General features: G+C 44.8%; 1 protein-coding gene across 1 annotated transcript; it reads right to left on the minus strand.

Annotated features, from left to right (window-relative positions):
- Nucleotides 1-598: 598 nt before the first annotated feature.
- On the minus strand, nt 599-12100 carry LOC131566138 (cytochrome b-245 chaperone 1). Its single transcript, XM_058817346.1, has 7 exons — nt 11917-12100; nt 9702-9832; nt 8592-8633; nt 7273-7346; nt 6265-6361; nt 4319-4463; nt 599-3360 (listed from the first exon to the last, which is right to left on the minus strand). The coding sequence occupies exons 2-7, from the start codon at nt 9784-9786 to the stop codon at nt 3231-3233; spliced, it is 573 nt and encodes a 190-aa protein (XP_058673329.1). The 5' UTR covers nt 9787-9832; nt 11917-12100; the 3' UTR covers nt 599-3230.
- Nucleotides 12101-14016: the final 1916 nt, after the last annotated feature.

Genomic DNA, 14016 nt, shown 5'->3' on the forward strand with positions numbered 1-14016 from the left:
CCCCTGCCAGGCTCAGATGGATCAGTGCCACACAAGCTCCTGGGTGGATCTGCCAGCAGTGCCTGACACGTCCCCACAGGAGCCCCCCAGCCTGCCAGAACATCCCCAGAGCCCATCCTGCCCTGCAGAACACAGCTCTGAGAACATCCCCAGAGCCCATCCTGCAGAACACAGCTCTGACAACATCCCCAGAGCCCATCCTGCAGAACACAGATCTGAGAACATCCCCAGAACCCATCCTGCAGAACACAGCTCTGACAACATCCTCAGGGCCCATCCTGCAGAACACAGATCTGAGAACACTCTTAGAGCCCGTCCTGCAGAACACAGATCTGACAACATCCCCACAGCCCATCCTGCCCTGCAGAACACAGCTCTGAGAACATCCCCACAGCCCATCCTGCAGAACACAGCTCTGAGAACATCCCCAGAGCCCATCCTGCAGAACACAGCTCTGAGAACATCCCCAGGGCCCATCCTGCAGAACACAGCTCTGAGAACATCCCCACAGCCCATCCTGCCCTGCAGAACACAGATCTGAGAACATCCCCAGGGCCCATCCTGCCAGCTCAGGCTGCAGAACACAGATTCCCACTGGAACTGGACTTGTTGGTACAGTGACAGCTGCCAAATGCTAAATGGAAATGGCACCAGAGGATGGCACCAGCTGCTCCAAGGGAAAGGCTGAGGAGCCAATATTCCTCCTAGACACACAGTGCATGGTGCAGCCATCCCTGCCCTGCCTAACACAGCAGGGTAATGAGGAGTGAGGAGGATACTGCTGAACACCTCTGCAGAGGTGATCACTGACACCAACCCAACATACAAATTACTCCACAGGATGTATTTCAAGTTACATTGTACCTCACTATAGGTCATTCCCTTTTCTATATTCTCAATTTCCTGACATTGTTTTTTAGTCTCTTTGTCTAAGGTACTGCACAGTCTGTCAGTGTAGGCATCAAACACCATGAATGCACAGCAAGCTGGAGGCACTGCAGCTCAGCAGCAGAGGACACACAGGATGCAGTGCAGGGTCACACCAACAGATGGACCTCTCAAAAGCTGATTTTTAACTGGAGATCTACAGTGTGGTTTACATCTTCCATGGAATGTCAGCTGTCATGGGAATCCAAATGAAAGCCAGCAGAGCTGAGGCTGAGGGCAGTTTGGTCTGGGTTATCCATGGTCATTCCACAGGCTCAGAGTAAGTGCAGGGCACAGCACAATGCCCTCTGAATATCCTTGGTACAGAGCAGCAGCTGGCACAGGCTGAGCCCTTGTGCTTACACTGCACTATGACATACAGGACAGAACTTCCTGCTGAAGTCCTTAGAACACTCACCATTCTCATTTTACACTGTGGGGAAAAAGAGTTCTCCAACTCCCCAATCTCATCCTCCTCTCTCTAAAATGAGCATCACCTGGGGTGTACATTACAGTGGATTTAAATGAGGAACTCTACATTAAGTGTTACACCCTGCAGTATTTTTTAAACAGGTTTGATGATTATGCTTAGCCTACAGCTGTGCTGGAGAATAAAGGCAAATTTAGCTAATTGCAACCTGATTTTCCCACATTCATATACTGCAGCTTCCCAGCTCCAGTGGTGTGGGGTAGGCACCAAAAGCCCCATGATCACCCCAACAACTCAGAGGACTTTGAGGAACATGTACTGGCAGAGCTCTGTGCTGATACCTGACATGATTACAAGTTTTTTACCTTATTTAAAGGAAACAGACCTAGTTCTGTGCTGCAGGCAGCTACACCAACAGCCACCAGCCCTGCTGCAGTGTGAGCACCTTCCCCTGACAGCCCCAGCCTCTGCTCACAGCCTGGGTGTGACAGCTGGAAGGGAAACCTGTGCTCAGCTTCACACCAAACTGAACTCACAACAGGATGTGCCTTCCACCAAAAGCTTTCCAGAGCCTTCTCTCTGTAGAGGTAGAGTGATTGGGAACAAGAACACAGGCTCTTTTAAATCTGAAGGAACTGCTGCCAGGAGACATTTGCTGCTGGCCAACTGTGAAAGCACAGAACACAGTTACCTCGTACCTGTTCACATCTCCTAGATGTAACTGTGCACAGATTTTCTAAATCAGGTCTAAAGACCATAAGATTCCTAAATAAAACCTAGTGAACTTCAGTACAAGCAGCTGTAGCATGCTGAAGGGACTTGCAGCTTTTGACATTTCTTTCTTGTACTGACATGTTAATGTAAGCATGAAGCAGTTCTAGCTCTACAGAGAATATGTTGACTAACAGAGGTAGCTTTTACTTCAGAAATACCTTGAAAAAATGCATATTTGAACTATTTGTGAAACCATTGGTCAGAACAGAGGACACCACACAGCTGGAGTAAAACACAGTCAGACATTTAGTCTGTGCTACCTACCTTAAAAAAAGTTATTATTTAGCACTTGGGTATCATTTCAAGTGAGGAAATACTCAACAACTCTAAGCTACCACCTTGTTTGACATCAGCCCTTTCCCTACCTAAAGTTAAACATGTCCCTGCTTCCTTTCTAAATCCACAGTTTAAACAGTAAACATTGAGGTGTAGAAAAAGATTGCTCTGTCCTGCCCACAAGTGAAACAGAACAGGATTAAGGTAGAGCATCCCAAAGACTTTCATCATGATCCTTTTTCCTTTGCTATTTATGGCTCCTCGGTGAGTCTGAGATAAGTTAAGACACCTTTACAAGTTGATTACCCTGATGTTTAAAATTCCAAGAGAGGCACTGAGACTTCAACTTCCACAGATATCCAGTGGCAAGTCAGTAGTAGAGAACATAAAAGTGCCACTATTCTGCATCTCCTAATTGCATATATTAAAGGGGAAACCTCAAAGCTTTGTGTATTGAGTTACAAATTCAACTCTTCTACATTGCATATACTGTACCTGCAGCAAATGTTTGCAGTAACCAGAAGCTCACATCTGTATCTTCATTAATGGAAAAGCAATTATTTCAAACCAATTCATTAATAAATAACTATTCCTAGCAAGTTTGATGAGGTGACAAAAGTTCAAGAGCCAGCAGTGTCCACATGCAGGGTCTTGAAGCAGTTTAGCACTGAACAATGGGCCCTAAGACAGATTCCACCCATTGTAAATGCACACATTGAGAAATGCCCAGATCAAGGTTGTGAGGGGTTTCTTGTTCTGAAGAACAATCAGAATATTTTCCAGATGTGTGAAGGCCTCTGCTTGCTTCAGTTCACAATGACTATCAGTATTTAACCTGTGGTTCATCTGCATCACTTGCCTCTGTTTCGCTGCTCTGGGAGAAATCTTGTGGGGTCTCCACTCTGTCCAGTTCCAGAAAACTCGTAATGAGTTTGGCAACTGCTTCCACATCACTGTGGGAAGGAAGAAACAATGGAAGAGTTAGTGGAACTGCAGTGCTGACAAGACAAGAGCAGGCATGCTAATTCCTGAGAATAACTGCCTAGAGGGAAACTCATATGGGCATAGAGGGTATGGCTGACACACCAAGCCATTCCCTCCACATCAGAACAAATCAGTCCTTTCCCACTCCCTGCTGCAAGGTTCCTTATTATCAATGCTTAAGATAAATTTTCTAACTAATACATCAAATGTTTGCAAAGTAGAATTAGACCTCTCTGCCACTGCCTAGCTCAGAAAGGCAACTCCAGCAGACATGCAGCACTAAAGGGATCTTAGACATTTAAACATGATCCTGACAGATGGTGTTAGCAAAATGTCTGCAAATGAAAACATTATGGGGTTTAAAAGGTTAAATTGAGTAACACAAGGTCATAACAGCAAGTCTAAAAACTGAGCTTAGTTATAATGATGCCTTGGGAAGGCTGACCTAGAACAGAGGCTGGACAGAGTCAAAGAATAAAGCAGGGATTTATGAAAAGGATCTCCTCCATGGATCCACCTTGGGCAGCACGAGAGCCCAGCCAGGGCTGCACCCAAGGTGAACCAAAATGGATGACTGCTCATGGGGTCTCTCACTTTGATCAGTTCTGCTCCATTTGCATCTTGGAGTTCATTGTCCAATTACAGCTTGAGCTCATGAGGTCCCAGCCTTCTTGGGTTTTTTGTCCCTTCAGTCCACATTGTTTGTCCCTGGTGCCCAGCTGGAGCAGGAATTGTTTTGTCTCCCTGCTCTGTGAACAGAACTCACCATCCCCTCATATGGAGCTCAGACTCGCACACTAATGCAGCACAGAATGTGAAAAATCTAAAAACTAAAACCTGAGGCATCAACAATACCTGGCAATTACTGACCCACATGATTGGCATTCCCACCTTCCACATTCCAATTTTACCAAGTCCCCACTGCACCTTCTGCAGCCCAGCACGGCGCTCTGGGTGAGCGGGTGTGAGAAGCCGGTGACGAAGCGCAGCACCACCAGGTGGCCCTTCCCGAAATAGCGCACGGCCTCCTCCTCCACGTTCACATCGCGGATCTCGCTCAGCACGGCCACCACTGCAGGGAGGGCACAACAGCAGCTTCAGCAGCACTGCAAACCCTCAGCACTGCTGACAGGGTCACAGGGACCCTGCCACACACATCTGTTATGAAAAATCCTTTCCTTAGGATTTTTCCTCCTGAGAATCCGAGAGGCCTCAGGAACAAAATGTAAACAATGGTTATCTGCTGCTGTGGAATGCAACAGGTGCATCTGGGATTGGTCTCATGTGGTTGTTTCTAATTAATGGCCAATCACAGCCCAGCTGTCCAGACTGTCTCAGTCAGTCACAAGCCTTTGTTATCATTCTTTTTCTATTCTCAGCCAGCCTTCTGATGAAATCCTTTCTTCTATTCTTTTAGTATAGTTTTAATATAGTATATATCATAAAATAACAAATCAAGCCTTCTGAAACATGGAGTCAGATCCTCATCTCTTCCCTCATCCTCAGAGGGACCCTGCTCTGGGGCACCACTGCTGTGATCCCTCACAGCCAGGGCACTCCTGCAGCACCAAACTGATGCCTTGTGCAGGCTGATCTAGAGCAGAGACCAGATGGAGCTAAAGAATAACTTTATTCTTCTTAGGGATTTATTAAAAGGCCTCCATGGATCCACCTTGGGCAGCACCAGAGCCCAGCCAGGGCTGCACCCAAGATGAACCAAAATGGTCCCAAAATGCACAACTGGTCATGGGCTCTCTCACTTTTATAAGTTCTGCTCCATTTGCATCTTGCAGTTCATTGTCCAATTCCAGCTTTAGCCCATCCAGTCCCATCCTGCTTGTTTTTCTCTCTTCACTCCACATTTTTTATGCTCTTTGGGCCTGAGATTTGGATCATTTGTCCTTGGTCCCCAGCTAGAGAAGGAATTGTTTTGTCTCCCTGTAGCCCCATTTCTCTTCACAGAGAAAAGCAAGGCACAATTCTTCCCAAGAATATTTCTGGGTTTCACATTCTCTGAACCTCAGAGAAAGGAAAATCAATTCTTATCATTTGCTGTGCCTGTGTTTGTGCAAAAGTAGGATGCAATATGGAGACTGTTTACCCACAGTGATGGTGTTTTGCTTCCTTGGCCTGTCAGGGCCAGGTGTGTGTGTGTCAGGACTGTTGGGTGACAGTCACAAGATTCAGTGCAGTTCAGTTGTGTGCAGGGTTGAGTGTTTGGCAGGTTCAGGTTTAGATGTTCTGCCATAGAAGATCCTACTTTTGCAACAGAATAGAAGATCCCAGATTGCAATAGAGCTTCCAACTCACCACCCTGACTCCCCCAACTCACAGACCAAACTGCAGCTTCTGTGAGTCCAAGAGGAAGCCCAAGGCCATCAGATCCTGCATTAAACAGAGCCTCCTGCTCAGGCTGCTTTAAATGCATATTCTGTAACTGCAGGATGGAACAAGCCTGCTTGCATATGCTATCAAACCTGTGCCTGCTCCCCAAAGCAGATGAGATTACAGAAATCTCAACTTCTGGTTCCAAAATTGAAGTTTTTCCACCAGCCCCAGCTGCCAAGCAGGCTAGCCAAGAGCAAGGTAAACACATTAACATCCCAAAGGAATGGCTAACAATATTAGGGAAAACAATGTGTAGGCCTACTTATGTTGGATTAAAATAATTAACAAGATGCATTCAGCACACTGAGAAAAAGCATTTGGGCCCAGAGAGGCAGATTGTTACATCTGCTGCTTGGGAACAAAGCAGATCTGGGAGCAGATGTGACTTAATTTGAGTACAGAACTCCAGAGAAGCCATTAAATGGGCACACATCCATCTCTTCTGCTGCTCACCACATTTTCTACCACAGATGCTGCTTTCTCACCTTGTTCATTGCCTCCTTTTGACAAGGTCAGGATTTTTTTGTAGAGGTTGAATGTTTTTAGGCAGATTGTTCCCTTATTTTTATCAAATACTGCTTCCTGTAAAATTAAAAAATAAGAATTAAGATTTTCTTGAAAACACCATCACTAGCTATGCTTCAAAGTAAAATAAAAATAGTTCCACTGGAAAATAATCTTGGTAACAGAAAAATACTCAGAGAGAGACAGAGATACATTCCTTTATTACCAGACCATGAAAATCACAATCTTGCTCTTTGTTTTAATAGAAATTTTACCATATCTCTGGTGTGACTTCTAGAAAGGAGTTAAAATGGGTTCATTGTCCCTCTTGCCACATTCCCCAAGTAATAAAAGCTGGAATTAAATTTGAACACTAACTTGTAACTCCTATAATTCTCACTTCTAGTGAAATTGACATCCCAGTGCTGTGCTCATTTGGCCAGGCTTACACAGACCTCAAATATCCCAATGAAAATGAATATTAATGATATGGGATATTAATAAAATTTCATATTAATCAATGAAAAGAGGATCTTGTTCTCTTTAGGTGAGTTGCTCATTCTAACACAGCTCAGGTCAGCAGGGTGACAAGGTGGGTTACTGCTCTCAAATCAACATCCACACAATTCTAAAGCAGAGGAAAAAAGCTGAGGAGCCTGGAAGCTTAGAGCTCCCTTATTTAGTGGTTTCTCTGTCATTAGCCTGAAGGCTAATTTCAAAATCATTTGTGCAGCTGAATGTCCTGGTCATCTTCCCTCTGTTGTACAAGAGAGTACATTTTGGGCCAAGTCTCCCCTTAAAAATACCCAAATGTTTAGCTTCACATTTTTATGCTTGTATAATCCAAGAATTCTTGCCCTAATTCTAGTCCCAGCATAGCAACCCAGAGGGTTTCCCCAAAACCAAAAGCAGAACTTGTCTGTTTGGGATCAGCATCTGCCAAGTGCTTCCTACTCACAGCCCCTCATTTCCTGAGCTCAGCATCTTACCTCCCACTGCTCCAGATTCTGGGCTGCCACAAAGAAACACCCAGCCATGTAGAAGAGCTTCCATGCCAAGCTGTCTGGACAATGTAAAAAATGCATAAATTTAGGTTTTTTTACTCCTTCTCTGGTATTTAAACAATCCTGAAAGCAACATGCTCCCTTTAAAATCAACAAAAGGAGGAAAGGTTTCTCTGATGGAACATTTTTGCTTTTAGTTGTACTACAAGCTATTTTACAGCTCTTTCCCAGAATGAAAATACAGAAAATCTTCACACTTTTCAGAGACTTCATTCACACTGGGCTTCAAACCATGCAGAATTATAAGCATTTGTATTATTGGCAAGGCTGGAACATCACATCTTTCTCTTCTGTACAAAGGCATCTTAAAAGGCATTCACAAAACTGCCAACCTGCAGTCAAACACCAAATATTTGTGCTGCAGAGGACAAGGATAAGGACAATGAAAATTCAATAAAGGAAACATGTTTCTGCATAAAAGGAAGCAGTTGGTCCTCTTGACAAACAAACATTTGCATTTCATGTCCTGGAAATGTTTACATGTCACAGCCTGAATAATCTGCTCACTCAGGCTTTTAACTGAAGGCACAGCAGAACTGTGCTGAGATTTCAGAAAACTTTGTTGCAATGTCTTAAGAAAAACAAGGCTGATTTAGCTGGTGGCTCAAGCAGCTTGAATTTTTCTCTTGAAATAAAAATATGTGGGTTCTGTTGGTAGCACATTCCTACACATTTTTAAGTTTTAACATTTGATGTTAACAGGGTGCAGCACAAGAATCACAGGGCAGCTTCCAGGATGAAAGGACAGCTGGCATTTGGTGCAAAGGCTGCTGTACTGCAGGGGGAGGAAGCAGCAGAAGCTGGCTCATCCCTAAAGGTGCTGGGATGAGTAAATCTCTGCCAGTGATGATCTGACAGTTTCCAGAGAAACAGAGAATTTCCGTCACAGGCAAAGCAATCATTTCATTATGGTGTCAAATAATCATTACATGTCCTCCCAGGAGAGCTGTGAGGAGCAGCTAATCACATTTATAAAACATTGAAAGTACAAAATGCCACAGAGTACCAATATCATTATTAAAAATACTTGCAAATGGAAAAGGAGGCTGAGTAAGAAATACAGCACTAAAGCACAGTAAGCCATAGAGGCAACAATTATTATTGGTTTTAACATTCACACCACAAAGGGGGAGAGGAACCTCCACTGCCTTTGAAGGGCCAGACAGAAGCTGCAGAGGAGTCATCAGCATGAAAAACAGATTAACAGCAAAGAAATAATTCCCACAAAAGTGATAGAGCATTACCTGCACTATAATAAGCAGCAGCCAAACCTATGGAGGCTATTCCTAGGAGGAAAGAGGAGAGAATTAAGACAAATAAATAACAAATAACTAAAAAACATCTAAAATTCCCTGATGAAAAACATCACTTTTCAAAACCAGGACAAACCTGATTGCAACATATATGACTATATGAAAGTCAAGTTCTTTTTTTCTCTCAGTATTAAAAAAAAGCTTCCATCCTGCAGAGATATTAAAAGCACAGTGGTTGGAGTCAGAAATAAAAATTTTGTGACACAGTTGGGAACAGAAGCTCAGAGGGACTCAGTTTAACCATGACACCATAGTTCCTCTCAGCACAGTACAACCTGGAGTGCTCACAAACCTTGCAATGGTTATTTTCCCCTTTAAGTGCTCTATGGAGCCAAAAGACAACTTTTGCAGTAAAGCTGGGTCAGAAACTGCCAGCCCCTTTCTCTCAGAGAGGAGGAAGCAGCTGAAGAGTGCCCCATGCCCCAGGGGCTGCTGCAACTGCAAAGATCTTCTCAACCACATCCCTGAAAGCACTGACAAGGTGGTGTTGCTGCAGTGGGATCTCAGCTGGAAAGCAGGATATACCAGATTTTCCCCAGCAGCTCTCTCAGTACAATCCTAACAAGTTTATTTTTCCTGCATATTCAGTGGTGTTTATGAAGATGCCTTTCAGAATATCCTGTATGACTTCCCATTTCATACAGAGTCCTCAGGAGCTCAGCACCAACCCCACACAGCCAGCATGGTCACGCTGCAGCTTTCCACTCCTGCAAACTGAGATGTTTCTCAAGCAAAACCCCCTCCAGAAGCTTCACATTTCATAATAAACCTTCTGCTCTTGATCTTTCAGGACTCCCTTAAAATTCCATCCATGAGCTTCTGAGGTTCTCCAGATGAGACTGAAAGTCCCACAGCGAAACTGCCATGCTGAGGCCTCACACTCATTCAGTGGCTATGGAAAGGAAGAGTTCAGAGCCCAGTCTCTCCTCCTCTGGAAAGGAAAATGCCTGGAAGGCAGGGATTTCACCAGGGGCTCTTTCAGGAGTTTATTGTGACCCTCTTCTCTTACAGCAAGCTCTGGAATGAAAGCTGTGCTCTTACCAACACAGACAGACCAGGAGCGGATGCCAGGTGACCTCTTTAGGTGCAGATGGGAATTTGTGCGTTTTTCAACCAACATGTACATCTTCAACAGCAGCTCCCAACAGCCCAGTCTGACTCATCAAACCTCACTGCACCAAAAAAAACAAAAAGAAAAAAAGGGAAAATTTTTAAATCCTTGACAATTCCACCAGTTCCCCCTCCAGGACTTACCAAGTCTCAATCTAGACTATAAAAGATACTCCAGGGTAAGAACACAATCTTTTTTGACAGGAAGAGCAGTATGAACACTGAAAATAACCACAAAGTAAAACTGTCATGTCGAGAGTTGCATAACAACAACAGGAATGTGAACTCCTGGAAGAAAGTTCTCATTTTAGGGGTAAAAGTCTCTTTCTGTTATAATCAGATTCTGGAAGAAAAATGTGCAAAACAAGGAGCTGGAACAATGTTGTTGTTAATTCATGCAGCCCTTCAGATAAAACAGCAAGGGGAATGGAAATCTCTTGACAGCATTTCTCCTGTGAGCTCAGAGGGTTGGGTGAAGGGTTAATCTGGGAGTTGGGCAGGACAGTGCAGCCTTCTGCACCCCAGGAGGGGCTGCAGCCAAGCACTGCCACCACCCCATAATGCCACAGACAGCATGCCCATCTTCCAAGGCACCTCAGGAACCCAACCAGGAGCTTCCAACAACCACGTTTGTCTGTCCTCAACAAGACCATCCCTTCAGCCCAGGCAGAAACAGCAGAGACTAAAAGGCCAGGCACTAATTAAAACCAGGAAGAGCTGGGTAATCTCATGCAGCATTTTCATTATATTTTTACTGTTTCACAGCACAGAATCAGACTTGTCTAGGGTGAGAAAGACCTTTAGGATCATGAAGCCCAACCATTAACCCAGCACACCACTAAACCATGTCCTGAAGCACCTCACCTACAGGATTTTTGAACACTTCCAGGGATGGTGACTCCACCACTTCCCTGGGCATCCTGTCCCACAGAACCAGCTCAAGGAGGCTGGCATTAAGCTGCTGTTAGCTGCCCAAGATAACAGGTTTCAAGAAAATGCCAACATTCATCAGGTTCTGAATAACACTGAGAGAGCAGGTCTGAGCACATCCAAGTTCTCACAAAAGGCAAATATGTGATTTTCAGTCCTTTACTTATCCAGCTGTTCTTGGATGCAATATGCTCCTGCAATTCTGGGAGTTTGGATACAAAGCTCCAGGGGAGCAGATTTAGCCAGGTCTTTTCAGTTAAACAAAAAGCACCCACAGCTTTGATTTTAATCTCTTAGCAACACATCTGAGAGCATCTGAAACCGAAAGAGCCAAAAGCACTTATGCATGAGACACACTCCATCTCCTCCGGATGTCAAGCATCAAATTTTAATTTTCAAATGACTCCTGTGAGTTGTTCTCAATACACCAGAAAACACTTCTGCATGCACAATGCCTTCTCCTGCCTGGTACCAAATCCAAGTTAAAAAACACATCAACATCATCGCAGAAATATCAGTGTATTTTATAAATATTACACCCTACTTAGAACATAATTCTCACACTTATCAGTCAAGTCCATTAATGCAACCTTTGGTATCTCCTCCCCATAATAATTTAGGGAAGTTCAAGCAGGCAAATGCCAGTTTTGGTTTAATGCTGGACACTCAACATCAGTGCATTGTCTCTCACAGGCTGTTGCTTGGAATAAAAAGCAGCAAAGCAGCTTCTAAAGTTACATTTAATAAATAAATCATAAATGCACCCTAAAACAAATACTAAAGTTTTACCAGAACACAGAGAAAGAGGTATTTTTGTGCTGCTCTTGCTAAGTTCTTAAAAATTCAATTTTGCTTGAATTTGTCTGGTTTACAATGAACTGATCTCCAGCATCAAAATAACATTCTCACGCTTCCTCCAAGCTCTCGGTTGAAGGCAAGCCAGCAAAACCCATTGGAAGAATTGAAATTTTCACCCCTTGAAATCTTCACCACCAGCGGCCATCAAGTCAGGAGCACACATCAGGTGAATTTTCTTTACAGAGCTTATTTTTGTTACCTCCCAAGCCTGCACCTGCTCCCAGCCCAGCGTGGTTTCCCCCTCAGGGAGGGGAAGACCCTCCCCAGCCATGACCCACCCGACCCGCGGCTTTTTTTCCCCCGCGTGTGGGAAGCCCCAGGCCGCCCTCACCCTCACCCAGCCCCGTGCCCGCGGTACCTGCCCGGCCTCCAGCCGCCTTCTAAAGATCCTCGGCCGCCTCCGCGTCCCGCGCCCTCAGCGCTGGTCCCGCCTCAGGGATGGACGGAGGCGCCCGCGGCCATTTTGGGTGAGGGCAGAGGAGGGGACATGAACCTCCCTTCCCTTCCCTTCCCCGCCCGTGAGGGCAGCGCCGCGCCAAGATGGCGGCGCGCTGCCAGTACTCAGCATGGCGCCGGGGCCCGCGGATGCTGCTGAAGTAAGAGCGTCGATGTTTCCTTGGTTGTTTTACTTTAGCGGTGCTTGGAAAGAGCAGAAACCTCGCGTGAGCTGCTGTAGGGTGAGGCCGGGTGTGTGGGAGAGCCTCAGTGGATACGAGCCGAGATGGGTGAGGCGGACATGGCCCCTTGCATGAGGGGTCGGGGAGGGCAGGGGAGCCCTGGGGGCTCTCCCCAGGCTCGGGCAGCTCCTGCAGAGCCAGGAAACCTCTGGGTGCTCGATGGCAGCACCTGGGACGGCAGTGACACAAAGAGCTGGTGCTGTGCCCCGGCTGTGGCAGAGTGACAGCACGGCTGCGGTTGGAAGGATCCTCTGGAGATCGCTCAGTCCAAGCCCTGCTGACGCCTCGAACGCGTCCAGGTGGGTTTGGAATGGCTGCAGGAAAGTTTTGCTGATTTTAGGAGCCCTCTAAACACAGACATGTTACTTTAGGAAGGAGATGTTGTTTATTCTGCACAGGGTGCAAGGTGGCCATTTCCACACATCAAGCACACCAAAGCTTTTAACTATTTATACATTTTAGCAAAGACATCAGTGTTCACTGGTTATAAGTTACATCGTTCTCTTAATAATTAGCATTCTGTCTTCTATCGATCCATCATGCTAATAACTCTCATGCTCAGCCTTTCCTTCTTATAGGTGAATTTCTTGTGTCAGTGGTTGCAGATTCCACCCGCCAGAATTCCCTTTTACCCAGCTGGAGCTGATTTCAGCACAGTTGCTGAGTTGGCTTCATCTGTTTCTTCCTTATATTGGGAGTTCTGGCCAGATGGCCCCTAAATTCTGAATTCTGTGTGTCCACTGCCAGTGGGCATCCTTTTTGCTCACACTTTGTTAACCTCTGCTAGGTCTGAGGTCATTAAAGTATTATCAAGCCCTAGACTTCAACAAGGCAATTTCACCAACAAATAACTTGTTTTTTCTAACACCTCGACATCACTTATATTTGCAAAGCAGAAATATCAGTGATAATCTTACACGTCTAACATTGATGTCATGAGTTTTCTGAACTGTACATCAGCTGAAGGCTTGGGTTTGAAAATCTGTTATTTGGGGAGGAAAGTTTCTAATTCACTTGAAATACAGAGTAATTTTCCTGTTGTGGACAAATAGGCTGCATTTGGAAAATGTCTCATGCTTCAAACATCATTCATATGGGAAAGCTGCTCCTGTTCAGTCCATTCGAGGTGAAATGCAGACATCTGCAGTTTAGCTTAACTTCTTAAATTATTCTAAGTCAGTCATCTACAAATGATACTTGGTCCTCTCTCAGTTGCACAGGAATGTCCTTCCTGGATGAAATCCTCAAATTTTGGCTTTTTTCCAAACATTAATATATTCTGGAGTGTTTTCTCAGGGCCATGACATGATAGAAGTTTATTTAGCTCTTCTCAACACTATTCTGGCAAATTAAGATTTTGACCAGTGACTTTCATAACATTCCAGAGTGAAGATATGGATAATCCCCCAGAGAGTCCACAATACAGACATTTAAGTGTAAGTACTGGAAAATACCTGTGTAAAATTCTGTGTAAGAGTTAATGGGAAAAGGCAGTGAGGAAGTGCAAGAATGAATTGGCTGCTTGTGAGTCACAAGGTACCAGCTGCTGGATTTGGATGAAAAATTGGAAGTAACAAGTATCACGTGTGCTCAACCCAAACAAGCAGCTGACTGAGGCTTTTAGGAAGAAATTTATGTCTAATTAGCTGTCAATCAGTTTTTATAAGCGACTGGTTTATCTGGAAACCAAATGTTAAGCTGTTTGGATTGATAAAAGACAAAAGGTTTCTTGTGTCTAGAGCAGAGTGAAATAAGCAAGAAATTCCTCTCCGTTCAGCAAA

Source organism: Ammospiza caudacuta, chromosome 19, assembly GCF_027887145.1.
Source record: "Ammospiza caudacuta isolate bAmmCau1 chromosome 19, bAmmCau1.pri, whole genome shotgun sequence".
Lineage (NCBI taxonomy): Eukaryota > Metazoa > Chordata > Aves > Passeriformes > Passerellidae > Ammospiza > Ammospiza caudacuta.

Excerpts from the sequence above, each read along its gene's own strand:
- LOC131566138 (XM_058817346.1), bottom strand. The coding sequence starts at position 9,786 with ATGTACATGTTGGTTGAAAAACGCACAAATTCCCATCTGCACCTAAAG. Across the intron at positions 6,362-7,272 it reads AGAATCTGGAGCAGTGGGAG|GAAGCAGTATTTGATAAAAA; the intron begins GTAAGATGCTGA and ends TTAATTTTACAG. Across the intron at positions 4,464-6,264 it reads AAAAGGAGGCAATGAACAAG|TGGTGGCCGTGCTGAGCGAG; the intron begins GTGAGAAAGCAG and ends CCCTCCCTGCAG.